The 24,616-nt window shown below is 46.8% G+C and overlaps 1 protein-coding gene across 1 annotated transcript in view; it reads left to right on the top strand.

Moving 5' to 3' along the window:
• Positions 1-24,616, top strand: part of LOC8028114 (mucin-5AC) — a 101,344-nt gene that overhangs the window by 64,543 nt on the left and 12,185 nt on the right. The window contains exons 9-12 of the mRNA XM_042290368.1: positions 988-1,158; positions 5,589-5,744; positions 19,205-21,007; positions 21,659-21,810. Of these exons, the coding sequence (XP_042146302.1) occupies positions 988-1,158; positions 5,589-5,744; positions 19,205-21,007; positions 21,659-21,810 (2,282 nt within the window). The remainder of the gene's footprint in view (positions 1-987; positions 1,159-5,588; positions 5,745-19,204; positions 21,008-21,658; positions 21,811-24,616) is intronic.

Here is a 24,616-nt window from a genome sequence, read left to right as displayed (position 1 = left end):
CAGTCGCAAGGTATAAGGCGATGCCATTTTTATTTCAGAAGTAAGATTTTGCTCATCTCCATTACTTTTTGGTACTCTTATTACAAGTCACGAGGAAACGACTGAGCATTTCAAATCTCAGATTTTAAGGGCCACTCGAGTACTTTGTCCATCGGTGGTCATTTAAGCCCATTCTAAGATATACTATCGCCATATATATTATTGCCAGCTCATACTCACAAAGCAGGGAATGAAGGCCCGTAGCCTGCAGGGAGCACTCTTACGTTTTTATTTTTTTGTGCGTAACGCTTTCCTCGGAAGCACTAAATCGCGCTATTTGGAGGAAGAATCTAGTTGCCGAAGGATAGAATAAACACAGGGGCATAACATAAAGATACGCCCGAGAAGGAACTCAAATGCACCCTGAGTCTAAGTAAGAAATCTAAGGAGGTGCATTGACTGCTTAGAATGAAGTTCTTCCGCCTAAACTTATCCTGCTTTCTCTGAAGTGGACGATCTAAAGCCTCGATGTCTGGGCCCAATTTGCCTCGGTGAGCTCCTCCCTGTGTATGTAATACCGGCTGGACTTGCATCAGCGGATGATTTAACATCCCATGACACCCTCTAGGGGACAACACTGAATTCATTTTCTCGATTCGTTTGTTTCGAGTACGACCAACAGAATATTTAAGGCCTGCGATCACCTTCCTCTTTCTACGTGCAACGTCATCACATTCGTATGGCGCCAACTCTGCAGTTTGCCTCAAGCCCCTTGCCGAGCGTGTTCGTGTTCATTCGTGTTCAATGTGTCTATTCGCTGGATCCCACTGTGAAGACGTCCACATTTTAGTGCACAGGCTTTGATAATTCTATGTGGCGTTGGTACGACACAGAGGCTTTTTCGCCGCGCATGACCTACCTCGTTTGTTTCCCCTACACTGCAGAGTCAGCGAGGTCACGGATGTACTCGCACGGTTCGCAGCTTGTTTCTCGTCCCTTTCCGTGCAGCTGGCAGGACGCAGCTGAAGCGTAGCGCCAGCGTTCAGATGAGGACCGGCGGCACAACTTCGGCGGCGGCAGGGACCCACGCTCCGTCGCCGTGGCCTCCCGTCGACGGACTGTCCAGCGCAGAGGACCTCCCGTCCTGGATCCGCGAGGCCGAACGCAAGAGAAACTGCGGTATTGACTGGGCCAATTTGGGTGGGTGCCCCGGAAACGGGCCACTCACGGGCTTTGCCGGGGACGATGACATCGGCTATCACAAGGGGGAGCTTCCCCTGACGCCGTCGCTATACGACCCGAGAGATCCAATGTAGCAGTGCCAAAAGTGTATCGTCACCGCGCTCGTTGTTTTTAATGCGAAAGCATTAACGGGGGGGTCCCATGGAGCGGAGCCTGCGTTGTCCGTAACCGCGAAAAAAGGGCAAAGAAATTCCCTCCGCGCCGTAACCGCTCTTACAATGGCTGCGGCGTGGTCCGTGCGTCGGATAGTTCCAAGGAACGCCACCACACACTCTTGGCGCTGCTCCCGCGCGCCGCCGCAGCAGCGCACAGCCGCGGCTACCCGGAGCCCGGCCGGACGGCGTCCACAGAGGCTGCCCGGCCGGCCTCTGCAGAGGATAGCGAGGCGCGCAGCTTTGTAGGAGTACGCTACATATACGAATGCTTTCGCATTCCTACACGCAAGCAGTTTTAAGTGTCCTCCTGTATTTTTGTGAATTCAATGTCACCGGCCAAACTAGGCACACTGTCACGACGTCGCGAAAGCGCGTGATGCGCCACTAACACCTGCCGCTAAAACTATTTTCCTCCGCGTTCACGCCCTTGGTAAATTTTTCCGCCAAATTTAGCGGGGAAACTGAGTTTGCGCATTTCACGTGATGTCAATTTTTACCGCTAAATTGACCGGGAAAACTAAATTCGTGCATAGGTCACGTGACGTAAATTTTCCCGCCAAATTTAGCGGAAAAACTGAATTTGTGTACAGGTCACGTGACGTCAATTTTTCCGCTAAATTTTGCATGGAAACTGAATTCGCTTACGCTCAGGCCGTCGCGAAGCACGAGACCGTAACGGGGTGGTTATCATTTGGGCCCCGTTTCGACCTTCTCGTCTGGACTCTCTCTCGAAATGACCATTCTCAAAACGTCCTTCTTGGTGGGGTCCGCGGCATTCGATCTGTTCTCGTTACATGCATCGCGTTTCATCCTCCAAGAAAACAAACAAACAAATGGGGCACTTCGAGGTGTCGGTGTTATGGCTCGGGCACCGCATATCCCCGAAGAAGCTTCTTCAAGTCCGCCCCAACTCGCCTATACACAAGCGCTCAAATACACACGCACACGTGCTTTAGTCCCGCGGTTTCGCTAGTGCCTGAAGTACGTCTCTCATCTCTTGTAACAGGCAGCAAAGGTCGCTCTGGACAGTAAAACACCGAAATTATTTTCTGAGTCAAAAGACGGCTTCGGATGTCTATTTTTTCCCGGGTCAAGAAATGGTGCACCCAGAGTGCCCGCGCCCCTTTTTCCGTACTCCATTTTTCCTTAAAGTGGACTGCAGCGTACGTTGCTGAGGAGTACCCCTATCATTCGGTCCTAGTGCGCATAAGCCCAAATGCGAAAAAAAGAACTGTTTGGATGTCTTTGAGAAGGTTCAAAAGAAAAGGTCCAAATGAGAATGGGCCGAAACGAGAAAGGGCGAAATCCGAATGGGACGTTTTCAGATATACATCCGAACGCCCGTGACAGCGGCCGCTGTAAAAAGTGCAGGATCGCGGCGCAGTCACTAGAAAGTTTTAGGGAACCGTTTTCGCTCCTCCGATACGGTACGATGGGCCCTCCGGAACGAACTGCGCATGCGCTACCGCACAAGACTCGCGCATGCGCAGTGCGTACCGGAGGGCCCGTCTTACCGTATCGGATACGGAAAAACGGTTCCCTAAAACTCTGCACTGCGCGCGATTGGTTTAGCTGGTGATTGTACACGCATAAAACGACGAGAGCCATGACGATGCACGTCTTGGCGCTGGTTCTTTGGCTCCATCGGATCGGAGAGTGACTGCGATCCAACTTAAGTGAAACGGAGTACAGGGCCCCTAAACTCGTCAAGCACAAAGTTGGAGCCGAAAGTTCGAGGAGCGCTCCAAATGGACGTCGGTGAAAAAAGCGCGAAGTCGTCGTCGTGATAGGCCAATCGGTGCGCTCCGTAAACGTCGGCCCCAACTTTGTGTTTGACGAGTGTTTGACGAGTTTAGGGGCCCAGAATGTTGTTCGTAGCAGCGTAGGCTCGGAACTATACTCAGTCCACCACTACGTTGAGAGTGCGGTGGAAGCCGCGCGCTCGTCGGACCGATCCAGCGCCTCTTTTTCATCACCGGACCCCGCTTTCTCGGCAGGGAGAGGTAAAGGTAGGACTGATCCCACGAGCGCGTAGCTTCCACCACAGTGCCAGCTTAGCGGTGAGCGGGGTGCAGCTCCTCTTGCATCGTCTGCCGAGAGCGACGACCCCTATTGGGTGGAATGCGGAGTGAACGTGTGTAAACGTGCCTTACGCTTTGTTTTTGGCAGACGATAAATGAGAGCTGGTTCTGGGCATGCTTTCTGAACAACGACCGAAAATATGGCGTCCAGCGAAGACATTCTATGATTGTTTTCGTGGAAATCAAGCCGCCAGCTAATTTGGGGATGGTTCTCCAATAAAAGTTCGCGGACCTTAAAAAAAAAAGAAGAAAAAAAAAAAACAGTCGTTCGTTACTCCACTTCGTCTAATCGGGCACGAGTTTCCCTAACTCACTTACAGCTGAACAAGAAGAGTGGCCCACTACGGCTTATATCATTATAATTCAACGGTACATTAGCGCGGTATTGCCGTAAAAAGACGGACACATGACCGATGGCAATGACACGCCCTAAAAAAAACAATTTGCAAGTTTATTTTCTCCAATTCCAATGACGGCGAGCAACGAAACGATTCCTGCGAATGAGGAAGCTGATAATTCCATTAAATATAACGTTCGCAGGTGCACATGGAGCAAATCAGATGTCATGTTCATCGTCCCTGCGAACACCGTATTCTCGGGTCTACTCCTATTCTGAGCTTTGTCATTTCTAGGATCTTGGTATTGTTCTTAGTGATTCGTTGTTCAATGTGCCGCAGGAAAATGAACTCACATTCCTGTTCCTTAGAGTGCACGAGCTCCTGCACGATGCGGAGAGCGAGTCGTCTGGTTCTTTTGCAGAGGTTCCGGTGACGTCAGAACGACGCCAAGTCCTGATTGGCTATGATTGGAAGGATAGTGTGTTGATTTCATAGTGGGTAGACCTCAATGCTAAAGGCCTCGAGGCCTACTCACTATTTTGTTTTTTTTTTTTTCAATCGCCCAATTAAAGCCTGGCGTTCTGACATCCTTGCAACCCCTGTGCAAGAAGCAGACGGACTTGCGCTCCGCAAAGGTCTCGCGCTCTGCCGTTCTTAAGTTGTTTCTTGTAAATTTAACGTAATGTCTTTCGTTGAGATGGATCGGGATTTTTCGAAAACCCAAATAATAACCCATTCGCCATTTCCTATGCGGATCGCAAGCTCGTCTGCTTTTTGAGCACGGATTGCGGTGATGCCAGAACGCCTAGTTCTGATTAGTTCCGACTGGAAGGATAATGGGTACACCTTAAGGCAGCTAGCATTGGAGGCATATCCCTCCATCACTGAGCCAATCAGAGCTCGCTGTTCTGACCTGAGTGCAGCTCCTGCGCAAGCAATGCAAGCATGACGCAATGCAAAGCGTTATGTTTAATGCCGCAGCGCGGACTTAATTTTGAGGTCTAAACGGATGTTTCGCCTCATCATTTCCTGAGGTGATTCCGTAGATCGCAGAGATTGGCTCTTCGAGTGTTTTGCGGGTAAGCAGACGCGCAGGCATTTCTTAGAGTGTATTACATTGATGGAAATATATTCAAATTTCAGGTTGAACTTAAAATGTAGAGGTCATGTAAAAAAAAATAATGTAAAAAACTGCTTCGTTGCAAAATTTAACATAAAAACACAAAAAGCTGAAACTCGTCACGAAGTTAATTCTCGCAAAGATAGTAAGAAGCGAATATTTCAGTCCAGTGCATTACTGAAGTAAAGCGTCTAAAGCAATTTCTTAAAACATTCTAAAATGGCTGGCGCCTCTGTTATCCGATAACTAACCTCATGAATGAAGGCCCCGAATTTTAAAGCAGTGTAATTGGATTTTCCGCTGAGCCTCTGCCCGTGGTTTTGGTTCGAGAGGATAAGAGGGGGGGGGGGGGGGGGGGGGGTTTAACTGTGCAAAGCTCACTATTACCAATGCATAGCGTAATATGCATCGGTGTGTGATTGATCTTTATAGATAATAGCAACCTAAAACGTTTACAACAAGACAGGCGGTGTTTTCCCCGAGAACTACGAGGCGTGCCTCAAACTGAGAACTCACCTCCGTGTGGACGGTTGCTTATAGCTATTTTCATTTTACATAACCGCAGCATTCCGTATTGTATGCACTTTTTCTCGTGAGTCTCGTACATACTTGAGTGGTTACCGCAAGAAACGTATATTGTGTCTCGCTCGTTCCCTTTTGTTCCTGGTCGCAGATAAATCTCTTTCGCAAGCTTCCGACGGCAGAGCCACTTACCTTTCGAGCGAGTGCCTGCACCAGCCGACTTCGGAAAGCGAAGTGCCGGATTGGCTGAAGGAAATACGACGCAAAAGGGAGGAAGACGCCAGGCTGAGGCTGTCGAAGAGTTCAGGTGGGACACCTCTCTCTCCCTCTCTGTCTTGCCTCAGGGCTTCGTCCACGGCGCGAGGTAGGCAGCTGGGGGAACCTGCGATATATGATGTACTCGGGCCGGCCTACGTCGTCTGTACTCACTGAGAGTTTGAGAAACAGAGTCCCCGGTTTATTGTGTTCGCATTTCTTAGCTCGTAATTCGTTTTTCGGTGGTTTTTATCAGTTAATGTTGGAATTTCATCGGTTACGGAGCGATTATCAGATGCTCGGGGATCATCACGATTTTCTATGATGCTGAACAATTTCGTAATTGAAATCGTAGGTTCATTCGCACGAATTTAGAAGTTAATTATTAAATGTTAATTAATTGTTAGCTAATGAATATCTTCCTTCCTTCCTTCACGTCCACCGTGGCTGACAGTCTGTTCGCGAAAAGAGCTGATTTTTCTTTCTCAAGCACCCTATTTTTGTTTTTGAAAGCTTCGCTGAAACACTCAGTATAATTATATTATTTTTGTTTAAGACAATAAAGTAGCAAAACAAAAAAATTATTTCTACAAATAACTGGCTTTTAAGAGGTTGTTTCCGGTAGTTAACGACACTTTTCTAATAAAAACAGTGTGTCCATTTGGTCGTTCGCTGTCAGCCTCAATATTCCGTCCTTAGTTCGCCATGTGGTTCAAACCAGCTGCTTCTTTACGCCGTGGTCGGACGGGTGAGTTGCAAACGCATCTAAAACCCGAGACTACGGCAGGAGAAGGAAGGTACAAAATATGGACGCACATACGCCCATCGTCGCCAACGTAGCTTCTGTTTGTGTCCTTTTCAGGCGTCATCCTTCTTTTTCTGTTGCCTCAGCTTTCACTTACGTTACGTAACGTTTTTTTCTTGGTGCGGTCTTTATGTGTGCGCCTGTTCCGAAGCAGGTAGCGGATCCCCAGACATCGTTTCGCCTGTTGCGAACGGAGCCGTGCGCTCTCCGTCTCGGGCAAGTTCCAAGCAGAGTATGACAAACGGCGACAGCGGAGACGTCGCCAAAGAACTCGGGGCCACGACGTACGACGCACCCGAGCCTTGTGCCGAGTTCATCGACTCCTTGGAAGGTGCCGACAGAAAAAGTCTGTTTCGATATGCCTAACCTGGCTACATTGTGGCATGGCACCGTTGCCCTTCTCTGCCATTGGTTCTGTGGCGCATGACGTTGCCGGGAGTTGCTCTTCTTCGTTTGTATTAACACGCGCGCAACACTCATGTCTCGTAGACATACATTGTTTTTTTGCGAAACATTTATTTTTACATAAATTGAGTTGTACCATGATAAAATGAATACTGAGGACGCGACTTGTAGGGTTTTTTTTTTGTTTTTTGTTTCTCTATTCCGATTTTATTTCTTTTTGATCCACATTGCAGCTATAGTTTATCACGAACCACATACAGTTTGAGTGATTACCACTAAGTACATCCCTCTTCTCTTTAAACAGGGTAGATATGTTTCTACTAGAACCTATACTTATTTCCCATTTCGGGAAGTAAGCTTTCCTGCGGGGTTTCGAACTTCATACATCCCTTTGCTACCATCGGGACGCCTGCTCCTGTTTAAAGGAGCTACAAAACCTTGAAAGTGCCTGCATTCAGGCAGGTTACCTCTACACCGAAAAGGTTATACTGTGCCACGACGACTGTACTGATGTTAGGAACAAGCTTCTGTTTGGCATCGAGACATGTTTGCGTGTTCAAACGGTGACGGTGACTATGGCATGGGCGTGGATTTGACCGTGGGTGTGGATCCGCGCGCTCCTGTATTCTATTTTTGCGGAGACAAATAACCAACCAAAGCATGTCGCTGTGTGCACGGTACGGGCTCTCTCGCTGGACATTCTGGTGTGGTCACTTTTTTCGTCTGCTGTTTTCCTCTTTGTTACTTAACGCATCGTTGTGTCTTGTTCTTTCTGCTGATGTTATTTTTGTGGTTTTGTCTTAACAACTCGGACAACTGTTGGTCGATAAAGGTCCGGCTATCTTGAATAATCAGCCTACGGTAATAAAACGTGCTTGATAATTGAAATAATAGTCCACAGCTTAAACTTTAAACCAAAATTACACGTATAAGCCATTCGAGTTTCACCTTGGCACTTTACTGCTCACGTGGTTATATTCAGTTTTAAGAAAAATACTACAGGGATTATTTTAGGGCGATAACTCGTTCAAAGGCAAATTTAGCATCATGCACGACCATTAAAAACGCAATAAGAAATCACGACACGGCCCTTTTTAACAAAGCAAGGCATATTGCGATTTTGTTATAAGTTTTTAATAGAAAAAGAGGCCATTCACGACAGTAATTTGGGGTACTTTTTGTACAATTAAAACTAGAAGTTACAGGAAAAAAATATTATTCGAACATCGTCGATCGAGATGCAGTTATAGTTTAGTTTTGTTATTGCTTCCGGCTTATGGATGTTAGTCAAAATTGAAATTCTACCACAACCTCTGACTCAAATGTAAAGTAACAACATTCCCTGTTATAAATTTTTATTTGACTCGTGAGCAGTAAAGGCATAAATTCTAGCATCCACTCACGTCTTGCGTTGCGGCTTGCCATACCCGTAGAATATAAAACAATACAATAATTGGTCGATGAACTCCAGGTTAGCACCTGGGACAGTTACGGCCGATATCTGAGGCATAATTCATAAGAAACCGAGATTAGCTGAGTGTTTGAGTGTTTTGAGCCTAAATCAAGATCCAAAAGCACCGACTAAAACTTATCCAATATGGAAACGACTTCGTTTATATGAGATTCTGATTTGGCAACCGCCAAGAGGCGCGCCGCTCGAGTAAATCATTAAATAAAAAATGCGCTTTTCCTTTAAACGTAACAGGGAACCTGAGTAGGTTGCAAGGGTCACGTGACGTCACTTTTCGCGCTAAACTTAGCGGGACACTAAATTGGCGTAATATGTCGCGTGTCATCAGGTCATGGCACATTAATTTCCCCGCCAATTTTAACGAGGAAACTGAATTGGTGTACGTGACTCGGATTTTCCCGCTATATTTAGTAGAGAAACTGAATCGATATATAGGTCTCGTGACGTCGGATCACTTGACATTAATTTCCCCGCCAAACGTAGCGAGGAAACTGGACTGGTGTATAAGTCACTTGACGTCAATTTCCCAGCTAAATTTAGCGGGAGGCGCACGGACAATAATAAGCATGCCACGCTTAAAAGTAGCGCTCCGATTGCAAAGAAGGTAAACAGTAAAGTAGCAATTCGATTAAGTATAGTCGCAGACAGGGTGAGAACTGCAGGGAGTCTCTACTTTAGATGCCACAGCAGGCGCTCGTTGCCTTCCTCCGTGCACAATTGGCTGCACGCGCATTCTCGAAGCTCACGAGAGGCCGCTATCGAAGGCAAGAAGCTCGCGTTGGAGGAGGAATAGCAGAAAGACCTACCTGCCCTCGTCTTTCCAGTGACTGTATATGGAGACAATGAGGGAAAGGAGGAGAGGAGAGCAAACAGATATCAGAGCACCCAGCTTCGATTAGAAGGATAGTGGGTAGACGCAAAGGCTAAGCTGCCTTTGTTTCTTCCCCTGGTTCCAACGCGTTCCAACGCCGAACCGGGGGGGGGGGGGGGGGGGGGGCGGCATATGACGCTTTTATTTGCTCCGATTGGAGGAAGAGAAAGAGTGGTGAAAAAGGTAGCTAGCCTTTGCATTTACCCCCTAATACTGCGTATCGGAGGTCCGCGCTTTGACGTTCCCGAACCCTCTCGTCTCCTCCTCTCTCTTTCTCTCTCTCCCTCTCTCAGTTTATCGGCCTATAGCTCAGCCATTTGCCAAGTTCTAAACGTTAACCCGACAAAACATCAACAACAAAAAATTGCCTTCAACCACCAGAAAGCCTTCCCTCCGTCGAGCACTGCTTCCTCGACGGCGACGAGTCATCAGCACGCTTCCTGGAGCTCCAGCGTCCGGACGAGGACGACGACGACGACAGCGACGCCATCCTTCTGAGCGAGAGTCGCCTGGCCACACTCTTGGACGAGATCTTCAGCGAAGCTGAGGAAACTTGCGCCACGCCCCTTCCGACGCTGATCAAGAGTCCCAGCAGTCAGTTCGACCGCCACGTTGTCGATTGCGCAGACGACAGAGATGATGTGACCGGAGCCGATGGTTTCAGCTCTCCGGAAGTAGCAGCGTACGGCACCGGAGAGTCGGCAGAGCCTTACAGAATTACCTCGCCAAAGCAGGCTCTGATGGAAGAACTCAAGCACGTGCTCAGGAAGCGGAACTCCATGGAGCTCTTGAGAGGTAACTCGCGTCGACGTGTTTGTGTGTGTTGGTCGATGGGTTCGACCGGTAAGTCTGGAACACTGAACTGCGAGTGTACTAAAGAAATGCGCGTGGTTTTACTTTCCCAAAAAGCTGGCATGGAGTCGTACGACTTTAGCAAAGGGCTATAAAGTCTGATGCACACATTTCCGTATGAGTGTGATGGACTGTCCCGAAACCGCTTGCAACCGCTTACACCGAGAGAACACTAGAGAGCCCAGAGGTAAGAGAGGGGGCAACCGAAACCAACGACAGCGTTTGCTATTCAGTGGCGAACCCCTTTCGGCAACTCACGGTCGGGCATGAGCAACCAACCAAGTCGGTTGCTCATGCCCGACCGTGAGTTGGCGCGTGTCGAGGAGGATTGCGGGCGGAACCAACTTGAAGACGCTTGGGAACGATAGACGCTTCCGCCTCCCCCTCCTCGCAGCTTCTATGGCAAAGCGGCTCACAAACCACGTGACCCCACGAGAGCAGTTGGAAACACTCTGAAATCTAGGCACACTAGAGGACACACCGGCACACTGGCCGGTGTGCCGGCACAACGGCACACCAGCATTACGTAGGTCTGGAAAATTTACTGTGTGCGTGCACCTGAACTGAAGATTTTGCTTAGTATTTATTTGAGTAGATGAAATCTACGTAGTGTGTAAATCCAAGAAACAGTTTTTTTTTTAATTTTTAACATCGTTAGAATAATTTCGAGCGCAATGTAGAAGAACGATGCTTAAAAATAATACGCGGACATCGGATGTGTTCGGGGTTCCCCGATAGATGATTCCAGTTACTTTTCTAGCCGTAAGCGGTTACAATCGGATGCAACGCAGTTGATAACCTTCAAAGTGAAACGTATGAATAATCCTATACGCGCAGTCTCTCAGTGGTTTATCACCCAAAGTAGAGTTGGTGCGCAAAATTTAATCTATCCATATTACCCGGAGGTTGCTCAGAAAAAAACATTTTAATGGCACCTGAAGTACCTTTCATGCCGCGTTCAAAATTTCGAGAAGCGAAATTACTTTTTTTTTACGTTAATAGTATCTGAAACTTAGTAACGTCAAGCATAGTTTACTGAAATTATTCCCTGCGAAAAAAAAGAGCAATTAGTGGTACGCCACTCTCTTGGTTGTATAACAAACCACACGCACAGAGCATGGCCCGAGTTTAGAAAAGGCAATATAATAAGACTAACTTTTATTGTGTAAATTTGAAAATTCTGAACGAGGCAGTAGATATTTACAGTTTATTTCTTGATCGGCGAAATTTCCTTTTCGTCATCCTCAAAATATTTGTATCAAGTTAAACAAAGAAAGTGCCCATACGTAGAGATAATCGCCGTCAGCGTTGGCAACAAGTTGAAATGGCCAAGCGTTTTCTTTTGCTTGGCACTACCAATTTCAAATTATGGCTATTTGAAAACAACGCAGCTAAGCGGGCGTGTTGGTTGTTATAAGACAACCTACAACCCGACACAGAGGTTTTTCGAGGAGGGACAAACACACGCGTCTCAACGTTTGTGTTTGTCCCTCTTTGTAAACCTCCGTCTCGGGTTGTAGAATGCCACGGCTCTAGTCCAACTCAAGAAGGTAGGGCGAGGGAAAGGGAGGCCGGGGAAAAGGAACCAAACGGAACGCTAAAGAGAGGAGGAGGTTCCCCTCTCTTCTCCAGCGTTCCGTCTGCTTCCTTCTCCCTAGCCTTTCTTTCCTTCGCCCGATCCTCTTAAGTTGCTACGGACTATTGCTTGGTGCATGATATACATGATATAGAGAGAACTCGAGGGCAGGCTACACATGCCCGCTTACGTCGAAGACTGGTTCAGAGATCAGACATTTCCGTAGGCCATAGGAAAATCTCCGAACTTCGTCGGTCATACACTTAAAGCGCGGACGTATGGGGCAGCCTTAACTTGCTGGTTGTCATTGAGGGCTGCTCCCCGCATCAAGTGCATCGAAAAACGAAGAAATAGTCAGAGTGCAGGCGAGCTGGTGTAAGTTGAACATGATTGTAAACCTGAGACTGGGTCAGAAAAGACAACACAACAGACGTTGAGACGTTGCCTCCTCTTTTACCACCTTCTGTTGTGTTCTCTTTTCTGCCCCAGTCTCAGGTTTACAATCATGTGCATCAAAAAACCGTGACTCCTGCTCGAGAACACTTTGAAAGGCTCGAAGACATGCTTCAAACGCCATCAAGCAGCACTCGCTGTCGTCATTATTTCGGCGCGAAGCGTGCCATTGAATTCAAGTCACCACCGAATCGTAGCATTTTGTTTTCCAAAGTGAACTTTGGAAAGGCTTGTAGCCCTGCAATAACCGAAAACAATCTTAAAAAAAAAAAAGACTGGTCAGCCTGCTTTGCGGGAAAGTAAATATACGTGCATTTCTTGCAGAGTAGGCCAAGAAGGTCAACATGACGTGGGCGTTGGTTATGATAATGTTGGTGTTTTTTTTTTTCGACGTACAATTCACTTGTTACTGTGAAGACACAGGAATGGGTCGTGTTTGAATGAGATTGGGGACATGAACCGTACGAATTGATCTCAAGGTACCACTTTCAGAGAGCCGAATTCCAGCGCGAGGTTATTTTAAACAGGACCTCTTCCGCGCGCAAGTAAAATAGAAGGCGAAAATTCGTCGCGCCGGAACGCGCATAGATGAAGGACAGTTTCCCGTCTTTCCAAATATTTCAATTGCAATGCGTGTACGTCTACAATGAAAGTAAAACAATAAAACAATATGTCTATTCTTGTATTTTCACCAAAGAGAACGTGTTTATACGTACTTTCAATGTCTATCTAACTGGCTTCTGAGATTCACGAAGAAAATGTCAATTAATCCTGAAATAGCTTGATGTGAGCTGGATCAAAGCTTAATTTGTTGCTTGTGGAAAAAGTTAAGCGCAATATGCTAAGTGCGGTGAGATTAATATATGCAACCGATTTTCTGTCGCTTCCCAGCCTTCCTTTGAGTTGAATGTTTTTGGTTAAAGGGACAGAAGACAATGCCGTGGGATTCGAAAAACTTCCATGTGCAAGGGGACTGCAAGTGCGACAGAAATACACGTGATTCTAGAGTCCTTCTTGCTGAATATTCAGGGTAAAAATCTTAGACATTTCGGCAAGGCTCGCTGAAAGTGGGGCAGACACCTGATGAGGTAAGAATGGAATCTAAGACCCTCTCTGCAGTGGCGACGGAACAGAGCAAAAGGGGGAGGAGGGTAGATTCCGTCCCCAGCCTTTTCAGACATTCGTAGAAAATAAATCGGGGGAGAGAAACAACCCCCCCCCCCCCCCCCCCCACCCCGCCTCCTTGAACAGTTCGTCTTTGAGACTATGGTCTGTTGCACGTGAAGAATAGCAGGTCAAACCTCTTGCACATAGCTCTCTGCTAGTCATGATTGGTAGTTTCCTTCTCTCCAACGTTCGCTCTGCTAAAGTGAAAGGAGTGGAGGGTTTTTGTGGGAGTATCTTGTCCTGGTATTGTTAACCTGAAACAGACAATGCCCACAGTCATCCGGTGCATTTACTCACGTGACCTCGAATGATAATGTGTTTCGGCACAAAGACAGCCTTTGTTAAAGGTTACGAGTTCTCAAATATGAAACGATGGCTCAGGAACCTCTCTCTCTCTCTCTCTTCCTCTGAACAGTGAATACTTCCTTAAAATGAGAGGGGGACTCAATACTTCAGTGTTCTGATGCTCAATGGTGACATGCTTTGGTTGGTTGACTGTAACCGTCCCAGTTTGTTGTAGCCGCCACAGAATCTTTTAGAGGTGGCCGGTGTATTTTAAACATAAAAAGATGATGATTATAGAATTGTTGAGTAGGCGAATGGCAAAAATATGTCCTATTCGCTATACCTTCAATTGCCTTGCAGATTATTGTGTGGCTCAAGTATGTTTCTAGCTCTCCAACAGGCGGACAATGCCGCAAGTTCGATGAGTTTTCAATTTGAAGGACACTCTCTAGCAACCAGCTCTTTTCTTTTCTTCTTTTTTTTAATTTAAGTTTGCTAATTTTATTGAGGTCACTCTTTTTTTTATTAACCACTTCCCAAAAACGTCCTAACGTAGTAATAGTATTTAAGAGCCACCTAACCCTCCGAAACACCAGAGGCATGTGCACAATCATCGGATAACGAATCGCAATCCAGCATCTCAATCAGAAACAAACGATTGGTTAACAGAAGAAAAGAAGGGAAACGATTAAGAGCCCATCCACACTCCTTTCTGCCACTTTAGGAAACGACCCTCTCGAGATTTTACGACGCGTTGGGGTGGCACTGCGGCCTCAATAAGGTTCTTTTTTTTTTTCTGCATTTTTCTTTTTTTGCTACGTTATTGCGTTATGTCTGTTATTCTTGCTTACCGAAATAGACCTCGCGTTTGTGACCTGCCGTCGTTGCGGGATAATGGAGATTGCGACGTGAGGAAACAAGAGCATCCGGGAAACTGCCGGTGTCACGTGGTTACGTAACATAAATGATGTGAGCCAGTCTATTTTTTAATACGTTTTATTTAAGTATATTTTTTACCAAATTCGCAGGTTTTAATTTTTATCTGCTCTAAATAAAGTTTATTCACAGCGTTCTATTCAACGACAGTTAGATATATAATGACCAGCTGCCTAAAATAAGACCAGGTACCAACTTCGTCCTTCAATCGCAGAACGCAAAATAAACAACCAATGACAGACGTGCGTCGTCCGGCTGACAGAGGAACTCTTCGCTGGCACGCCCTTTCACGAAAGTGCGTCAACGTTCCAAGAAACCAAAAAAAATAATTCCGTGGCACAGTGCGGCTTAGTTCGCCATGAATTTAAATAAAGCAATCAAAACGGGACATTGAGAAACAAGAGCATAGTCTTCCAAAAGCGGGGGTCATCCTTTTCATTCTACTCGGGGAAACGAAACCAGAAAACTTGACTTCCGTCACATTTGCGTTAGACAGCGCGCCCACGGCGCCAAATCCTCCCCTAACGGTGTGGGCAGCTAATATTCGAAAGAACGCATGTGTGCATCGGGCTATTCGTGCTGTTTCCCCGTGGTGCGGTGCCGAGAAAGGAGGCTGCACCGGCGGAATGTGGGAGGAAGCTGCCGCCCGCGCACCGAGATAAGGGGCCAGCCCACAACAGCAGAGATGAGCGTTTCGGCTGGCGCTCGACATTCCCACAACGATGGATGGCGACAGCCACTTCTCCCAATTCAGAAGAAAAAACTCCGGGGCTGCGGAGAATTCCACCGTTCCAACTACGCAAAAACTGTCCACGCCAAAGCCATTGGATTGTCGCGGAGTGACGTCTGTTTCTTTAAATCAGGGTTGGGCAGAGATACTCTAAAATACTGATACTGAAATACATCCCTACAAAGGTATCGCGTTGAGTATCAGAAATACATTTGAAAACTAGAAAAGTATTTGGAAATACAAATACAGGAATATAACTTGCCACGGCAGAAAGAGTGAAATAATTTTTTCTAAAATAAAGAAAAACTATTTCAGATTTTGGTATTTGAATTACCGGTCGCAAGTTAATATTTATAAGGACAGCCCTTCTGCTACATATATTATTACCCTTTTATATGGTAGCCCTTCAAAGAAAAATAAACGTACGACTTTGCTGCTCTACTCAATTACATTTGAGGAGAAGTAGCTTTTCAAATAGCTTGTCGGCCTGCCGCTGCCCATTTGGCCAAAGCGTCATATTAGCCGACGAGATTAAGCTATCCACAGGTGCCGACGATCACAGGCTCCATTAAGACGAACAAAAACCGCATTCACACTGGGAATGTTTTGAAGCATGCGAAGGTCCTTCCTTCTACTTCTAGGTATATAAAGATTTTGCCTCAAAAATGGCATTGGGTAAATAAAGTAAAAAAAAGAAGTCACCTAATGCAAAAAACGAAAACGGTTTTTATTCGTGAGATGTAGCTTGAAATTGAACGTGGGCGTTCTCGAGCACGGCATAATTTTAGCGTAGAATTGACATTTTACTTTTAACATAGAGCTGTGCAAACCAAGCGAGTGTTCACTAGGTTGGACGTTCCGTCCAAAATGGAGCGCTTGTCCTTTTTTAGATATCTTGCACCCCAACAGGTCGGCATCTTCTAATGCGATCCCGGCGCCTTCCTTTGTAGTAATTTCAAGACGTCGCCTTCGAATGAACTGGTGTCTTTCATTTGATGATCTGAAGGCAGAATGTTTACCCTAATCAAAGCGATGGGCTCAGGGAGTGCAATGCACGCTGGTGAAGCTCGTGCCCACTGTGTCTTTAACGCTTTGAACCTACATAATAGTCGACCCACGGAAGCACCTTGGAAGAGATACGTTATAATTGCGCAATAGGGAAGGGGCCCTCGGATCTCAGGGACGTAATGTCCAAAATAAATCATGGTCTGCTTGATAGCAAAGCCGGAAGGTACCATTCACTGCACCCTCCACTTTATTTGAAGCACATAAAAAAAGAAAACAGTCGCTTGAACTTTCTCGGGTGTGTCATTGATTCCTCAAAAATGTTAATGAGATACATTGGTCCTTGATTTTATCCTGATACAAGGAATACACAGAAAATGTATTCTGATATTCAAATAGCGATACTGTTTGAAAGATTATATCGCGATACAAAAATATAAATACAAAAATTGTTTCCCAAATACTATCGCGATAGTATGTCCAACCCTGCCCCTAGTAAATTATTTGTTGGAACCAAGAGTGGTTGAGATAACGAGGAGGAATGCTAACGCCTGCCAGCCGGGATAAGAGCCGCGATGAGAGGCCCGTGGTGACGAAGAAGACAAGGATGGCCCGAAATCCTCAATGCAGCAGTATGAATCATCTGTGATGTAATGTTAATGCTACAATAATATGTTTTATCGCCCGATGTCAAAGCCCGCTTGGGTCCTTCATTGAGCAGCAAGAACCGTGTCGAGCGGCCCTTATGGTGCTGTGCCGTGAGGACACGGGGGAAACCTGAGAGAGGAGCCGAGACACGTCGGAAGCCAGAACAGAAGTGATGGATGAATGGATATCGGTTTGCCGAAACCATACAAGGAGAGACGGTTGCTGCGCGGCATGACTCTTTTCGGGGAACGGGACAGAGGGTGTTGCTACTGCCTACAAGTATTCAATAAGGATAAGTAATATACCGTATTCTAGCACGGACGTAGTATTTTATTCCTCGTCGGCATCGTGATTTATAGGAAACAAGATATATGCATTTAAAGAGCGAGATGTCGGCACTGACTGGCGGTGGAACTGTAAAACATAATTGATGGCGACCTTTTGCAATCTGTACCGAAATAAGAAAAGGAGGTGAACAATGAATCATTACTGAATTTATAAAAACTGCTTCGTCGCAGAGGTACAAATGTCGCATGCCACGGAACGAGGCGTTTGCAGAAAGTACTTATATTTAAAGTTTTACTTGTGTTCGGGACAAAAAGGAAATATTACGCAAGCGAATGTGAGACTACAGTGTCAAGACGTTAAAATCGTTCTATATAATTGCGTCCTGATCAAGCAGGAGGGTACAACACAGGACACTAGGTGGTGGAAGCCGCCGCCCGATTCTAAATGTTCCGCCGTGTTCATCCGTCCATCCGGCCTGGCTGTCGCATTGCTGAATATTAGGGCCAGCTGATCAAATAGTTTTTTTCTCTGCTTCTACAAACTTTAAAAAATGCACTCCTTGCTTGTGATCTGGGTACGATGCGAGACATATGAGAGAAATAGTGAATCCCGGGAATACTTATGTGTAAAAGTGTGCCTCACGGAGCAGCATACGTCAAAATAAGACAAAATAAGTTATTGGCCACAAAGTCATAAACTTTTCCAAAAAAGAACTTGTCTCCTTGGTGATTTTGTTAATCTGAAGATTCAAAAGGTATTGTTGCCGAAATAAAATGCTTAGAAGAAAAGAGGTAATGTATCTACTGCAAAATGAGTGAAACGCCAATTTTTGAAAGTGAATAACAAACATCCTAGATCTAGGGTTCAATGAAGAGCGACATTCTTTTTACGACGGTGCTTTCAGGTTTATAGAGTTACACGCCGGAATGTCACAGGTATGCTGCGTAACACTGAGAGTTGGAGAATACTTTTATAATTTCAAACGATTAACAAGAGCGAATGTTGATATTTGTTTCGGCAATGATACCATAGCAAGCCGAACTGCGTAAACCTTACCTTCAAAGCACATCGAGTTGTGAAGTCCATCCATCTAGCCGCTAAGCTTCTAAATTTACATATGCGTACGCCTCGACCCTGTCCTATTTTTCACTAGAAAAACTTCAGTGCTATGAACGAATGCTGTTATCTCCCTGTTCTTTTGATTTTTCACACCGTCCCTTTTTTTTGTACCGTAGGCTGCCGTGGTGTATGTACGCTACATGACTTTCGCTTTACATTTTTCATGATGTCGGAATCAACACCTGAGAGAACTGTTAAATGTGTGAGCAAGTCGCCTTAAAATCGCGTGCATGACTTTTTATGTGTGCAAATGTAAGTCTTTCATGTTGCTTGGAAGAAGAAACATTACTCTCGCAAAGATACCCTCGCTTAAATAATTTTATCCGAGGCGCACCCCGTTTCTTTTTTTTGTGTATCTAAAAATCTTGATTGTGTTCACCAGCATATATTTTTAACGGGTGCGGGCATTCGTTCGAATTGTATAAATCAGTCGGTTTTATAAAAGAAAAGCACTTTCCACCAATATTTGTTGTGTTTTGTGAGCCAATTAAAGCATCTAGTTTGCTTATGCAGCTTGGCTGGATGCGAAGCTCACAAGATGGGACCCACATAGGCCCCGGGAAGTAGCGGGAGCTCAGAGTGGAGCTCCATCAACACCACCTAGACAGAAGGCCTCCGCATGGTTTCTTCTTCCTCTATGAAACGTCATCACAGTCGGATCGCGCTCGGTCGGCTATTGGACCCGAGCCCGACCTTCGACGCGCTGGTTGGCCACGAGCCGCAGCCGAACACTGACGCAGCACTCGTGCCCAATCTCTCGCCTCGATCGATCTGACTATGATGACGCGTGTGGAGGCCTTCTGTCCAGGTGGTGTTGGCTCCATTGGGCCCCATTCAAGTGGATCAGTCTTTTCTACTGGTGTTGTCATTGGAAAGGCGTTTAATTACCTCTCTTTTGCAGACGACATTCTGAACGAGGCAAACGTTATCGACAGTGCGACGCCATTGGTTCGTCCTGGAAGCCCAGCAGAGATTACCGCAGATTCTCCGCGTCCGGTCGAGCCATCAGAGGAAGAAAAGGAAATGCAGAACACGGGTCTTCCAACACCGCCGCCAATGCCTCCCAGCGATTTCTGGAAGAAGCCTAGCCAAGAGCGCTGGTCCAAGCCGGACGCAGCTAGGCGCACCAGAGCCATTCCCGTCCTTACCCCAACTTGCCACAGAGATCACGGAACCCAGACTGCAACACCAGATGCTGTCGCTCCTGTGCTGACTCAGGCTTCTGTCGTGCACCATATGACGCCCGTGACTTACACGCACCAGTTCGTGTCGTCGGGTCCAAGCCCAGTGCTTCTCCTTCCCCATGTGGATGACACGCCGCTTCAACCCAGGCCCTTTTACGCGATGCCAGTCTGCCAGCCGGTGTTCGCTCGCACAGCCGTGACTTCTGGGGCTACTCCTCTCTATCCCAATACGACGTTCGTAATGTCAGGGTGTGAGGAATTGACCAGGACTCCGAGCGAACCGAAGAAGATAGTCACTGCATCGAAGTCTACCTGGACAGAAAGTGGCGTGACGGCCACCCCTACGCCCGGGATGGGGGATGAGACCAAAGCTTTACTAGACGAGTTTGGAAAGTGCCTCGAAGAGGACAGGGCTGCCAGGGCTCCTTCCGACTTGTCTCGTCCCAGGACAGCCACTCCGGTGAAATCAAAAATCACCGTGGAAACTACGACGATTCTTCAAACGGTAGAGTCATCAACGCGCCTAATCCGAGGGGCCGACCAGACTTCTATTAAGTCCATATGCGGTAATTCGGAGAAAGGGGACATACTGTCGAACTTGTCGGATTCTCCCATTCCGTTCGCAGATGATGACGATGTCATGGAAGAACTTGGATTTTCGTCTCATTGTGAGTCTAGATCGGCATCGCAGAATGGTATCAAACGCGACATTGTGACTGATGAGCACCTGACGGTCTACACGACAACAAAAAAAGCAGCCGAAACCCCCAAAGATTCAACCCCCCAGCCTTCCACTTCTAAACAGGACGAGGACGTACGTTCGGCGTTTTCACCCCCGCCGTCGCGGATTCAGATGACGTCCCCTTCTGCCAGCCGCAGCCAAATCCCAGTTGCCAGCCGTAGTCCAACTCCAGAAAAGACGTTCAAAGCCAACGGTGACATCCACGGCGAACTTCCTCGCAAGAGTCGCCCCAGTGGTGTGACCGTGCTGTCTGCATCAAAAGGCGACTCCATTAATTCCAAGTTTCAACGAGGCCCATGTCCAAGCCCCGGCCAGAGTTCAACCGTGACCACGGGTCCTGGTGGCACCGTAAGGGGGAATCATTCTAGGCCTTTTCTTCACTCAGCCACAACGGATTCGGCAGCCGGCGACCTTAGCAACCTCGACGACGTCTTTCGGAAAACCAAGTCTATTAGCGTCCCGAACCTTCTGACGACTGGTAGGGAAAAGTCATTTGCCAAAAAAGTAGTCTCACAAAGCACACAGACGCCGAACGGACTGGTTACAGTGGACAAGTGTCGCGTGCACGGAGGACGGGTCGCAGGAGCTCAAACTGAGGACAGACTGGATTCGTTCCTGAGGGACACTCTCCGCAAGTCCACCAAAGAGGTGGAGTTCGTCACCAAGGTGGACAGCAGCCAACCATCCAAGACGCTGAGGAAGAAAGTGACCACGAAGATACTTCGCGGGACCAGCGGAAAGAATGGGGACGTCCGTGAAGTCATCGAAGAGTTCTACGGTAACGTTGCATACGCTTCTCTTCAGAGAAATGCTTTGGCGTCCATTCTTTAGTCTTTTTAAAGCAATACGCTATGCAATTTAGGATTGTGATTTTTTTAGTTGATAACCAGTTACCTTATACAAAATGAAAATAATGGCTGGAAGACGTCAAAGACGACCTTGCGGCTATTACAAGGCGTCCTCCATGCACCGCTTTCGTGCTAAGGATTTTTATGTTGACGTCCATAAAGTCATATTTTGCAGAGTATTGTAGGTTGTCAAGTTCAAGCTCCTCCTAAACTACTTGACTCTTCATTTTCAGAGACTGACAGATTCGTAGAATTGAGAGGTTATTTTAATTACTCCATTGTAGCGACAAAATAAGCTCAATAAGTAGCGCATTTCTGCAATGGTAAAGTAATCCGTTTCCCATCGACGGCGGCCCTGTTATTAATTTACCGAACACTAAGCTAAAGTATTTAGCTACTTTTTTGGGGGATATGTTTTTCATTAGTGGCAAAGTGTATCACATAAAGGCGCACAGTTTAGTGAATATCGTGCGCATTTTTGGCTGCCTTACATAAGCTGTAACACACATACCTGCTAGCTCTCTAAGTTGCCAACTTGTACACTTTCGCTTATGACTAACGGCGCTTGATCGTACACGCAGATCAGTCTTCGCTTGTGCTGAGGCCCAGTAACGGAATCAAGAACGTGACGAGGAGCGTCCGTCAGGCCAGTGACGGCCACAAATACCTGACCACGGTCATCACTGAAGCCCCCGCCGCCGGCCTCTCCAGGAGGAACCGCAGACGAGGCTTTGTGAGTAGTCTTCCATGTAGAATCGTAGAACATTACTGGAAAGTTCAATGCAAGCGAGTTCTGAAATATATGAGCGCTCGGTATATTACCTGGACGTTGACATAGGTCACGAGCTATACAGGGTGAAGAAACTTGCAGAGTTTGGCGTCAATCGGCTCACTTGTTGGCAACTCTGGTTACCATGCAACTCCTTTAAGGAGATCAGACAGATCAAAATAAACTTAGAAGAATGGATAGTTGGGCGAGTTGGTGGGAATTCATTTTGGGACACAGCGCGAACAACAGACGTGGACGAAGAAGAAAGACACAGGACGAGCGCTGCCAGCGCTCGTCCTGTGTGCTTCTTCTTCGTCCACGTCTGTTGTTCGCGCTGTGTCCCAAAATCAAAATAGACATCACTTAGGCGTTGTTTATTTTTTTATTTTTTTTACTTAAAAGACTTACGATATGATTCATCGCGCTGGGTCTCGCTAAATTTATATTAGAGGGTGTTTCAACTGCTTTGTATCAAAATTTAAAGGAAAAATAATAAAAATAAACAGTAGCACGCTACGCCTGTCGAACCAAATACAGCGTTGTTCAAGCGTATATAGCAAGTCAAGGTATGTTTTCCAATGTCCCAAACTGGCTAATTAACGCAGATTAATTAGATTCGTTTTAACTACTAATTTTTGCGCAACCCTTCCATACGAAATTTGTAGAGAGCGCTGAAAAACATCTAATCATGTTATTTCTAGAAAGGTAGCCTTTGTGTACGTGTCTATTTCTTTTTTTTTTTCGAGCTTTAAAGAAAGTTTGAGAATATTTCGTGAGATATAAATGATTCTAAATGACTATTCGTTAGCAAACTGCGATGATAGTGCCCTTAGTCACGTAAAATAGCTTAAATCTCACACGTGTTTTTTTTATGTTTGAAACATTTAGGCAGACGAAGGGTATCTTGGTGAAAACAACTCATTGGGATGTATTTCAACACACTCTACAGTTCTTAAAAGGAACGGAGAACGGTGGGGGGCAAGGGCGTTGCGCTTGGACATATTTATGACGTTTGCTAATTAGTCGGGGTTCATTAGCCAGTTTGGCAAATTTGCAAACGATGTATCTTGACTTGCTCGATAGGATTACGGGCGATACTGCGCTGGTTTGACACTGGTGGCCTGCACCAGCTTTCTCGAAGTCTTGACACAAGTTACCTGAAACAGCCTGTATAGACGTTTGCAAGTATCCGCGCTTCGAGAGCTACTCTTGCCACTGTGAATGGAAAACGCTTTCTTTGGGCGTCGGTCTGGAAACGATGGGCACATCTCAGCAATGCTTGATCACAGGTGATGTACACACCCCAGCAGCAAGATGGCGGCTTCGAGAGGCCGTACTTGCAAACGTCTGTAGCCACCGAGGGCTTAAGAAACACGGATGGTGAGGAGTCCCCGTGAACATCTCATTGTCGCACTGGAGTAAATGAAATTGTGGCATTCGACGAAAAAAAAACATGATTGTCGTTCTTCCGCTTTCTTAGTTCGTCAGTGGCGTACTAACGTGGACGGCCATGTTTCACTCCTGCCGAGTCTCTGGCCGGCGGCCGAGCGCTCGCCCTAGTGAAGTGGCTGCGTCGCGCTGAGCTCGGCCGTGCAGCCGCTACGGAGTCTGACCGTTAGGGCTGTGCTGGCTCTGCGGCTAGCCGCTCCCTCTTACCGGCGGCCGAGCCGCTGCGCCGCCCTGGAGAGGGCTTCTTTCTGGGGTGGCGTTCCTTGGAACTACGTTGCGCGGCTGCCAATAGGAGCTTGTTCCTTGAAATTATGACGCGCGTCGGCCAATGGGAGTATATTCATCAAATCGCCGCTACAGTCGAGAGCTTCGCTCCATTGGGACAGGAGAGTTTAGGTGCCGCTTGGCGCGGCTTCAAAAGCTGATAACGCCGGTTCTCTCCATGGGACCCCCCAGTTAATGCTTTCTCGTTAAAACGGTCAATGAAAGAAGTGTGAACACAACAAACCGCGCCCGGCGTTTGTTTAGCCGTCGCAGAAATAGAGCTGAGATCTCGGGAACTGCACGATGATGCTGAGAACGCCGGTGACGGTGTTCTCTCCGATATGTGCAGAGCAAGACGGACATTCATTAGGATATCTACGTTAATCCGGGCCGCGCATGCGTACTCGGGCAATAATTATTTGCAAAGTGATCTATGGGTCTTGAGAACGCCCTGTGATAACTTACTGGTTAAAAGGCTGATTGTTCCTGTTTTTGCCCGTCGTTACCTGATAGATGACTGCGTTTCTTTCACGAGTTTGAGATTTTTGGCGAGTTGCGAATCATTGACGATGGTGTTCCTTCGGAAGGCTTTCACCTATTCGCTACGCGAGCTTCATACTTAATTTTATCGGAAAACTGAAACATTAAATGCAAACAAAAAAACTTTCAGCCTTTCCACTTTGGTGAAAAAAGAATACCAGCGAAGCTGTACTATGGTGGGAATGAAGTAATGGCCGGCCGCAAGTCGGCAAGCCAGAGTGGAAAGGCTCGAAAGGTTGCGCCATCTATGAGGGTCGGCGGCAAGCGGGCAGCCGGCAAACACAACACTCTGGACAGCTACCGCCATCTATGAGCGACGGCTGAAACCAGAGTTTTGTGTCGACATTTCTTTGCGGGGGACACGATCCTGGGGAAACTAGCCCTTAACAGCTCCGCTATAAAAGCTTGGTTATCACTTTTAAGATTTTCACAGCACTCCTGTTGCACGTGTCGGGTTCTCAGAATCAAGTCGGCTGCTACCATGAACGTTAGAAATCGAGAGCTTCTCTTATAAAAC

The sequence above is a fragment of the Ixodes scapularis genome, unplaced genomic scaffold, assembly GCF_016920785.2.
Source record: "Ixodes scapularis isolate PalLabHiFi unplaced genomic scaffold, ASM1692078v2 PGA_scaffold1__304_contigs__length_218370807, whole genome shotgun sequence".
Lineage (NCBI taxonomy): Eukaryota > Metazoa > Arthropoda > Arachnida > Ixodida > Ixodidae > Ixodes > Ixodes scapularis.
The sequence above is the reverse complement of the archived record's forward strand: the minus strand, read 5'-3'. Positions and strand labels throughout refer to the sequence as shown.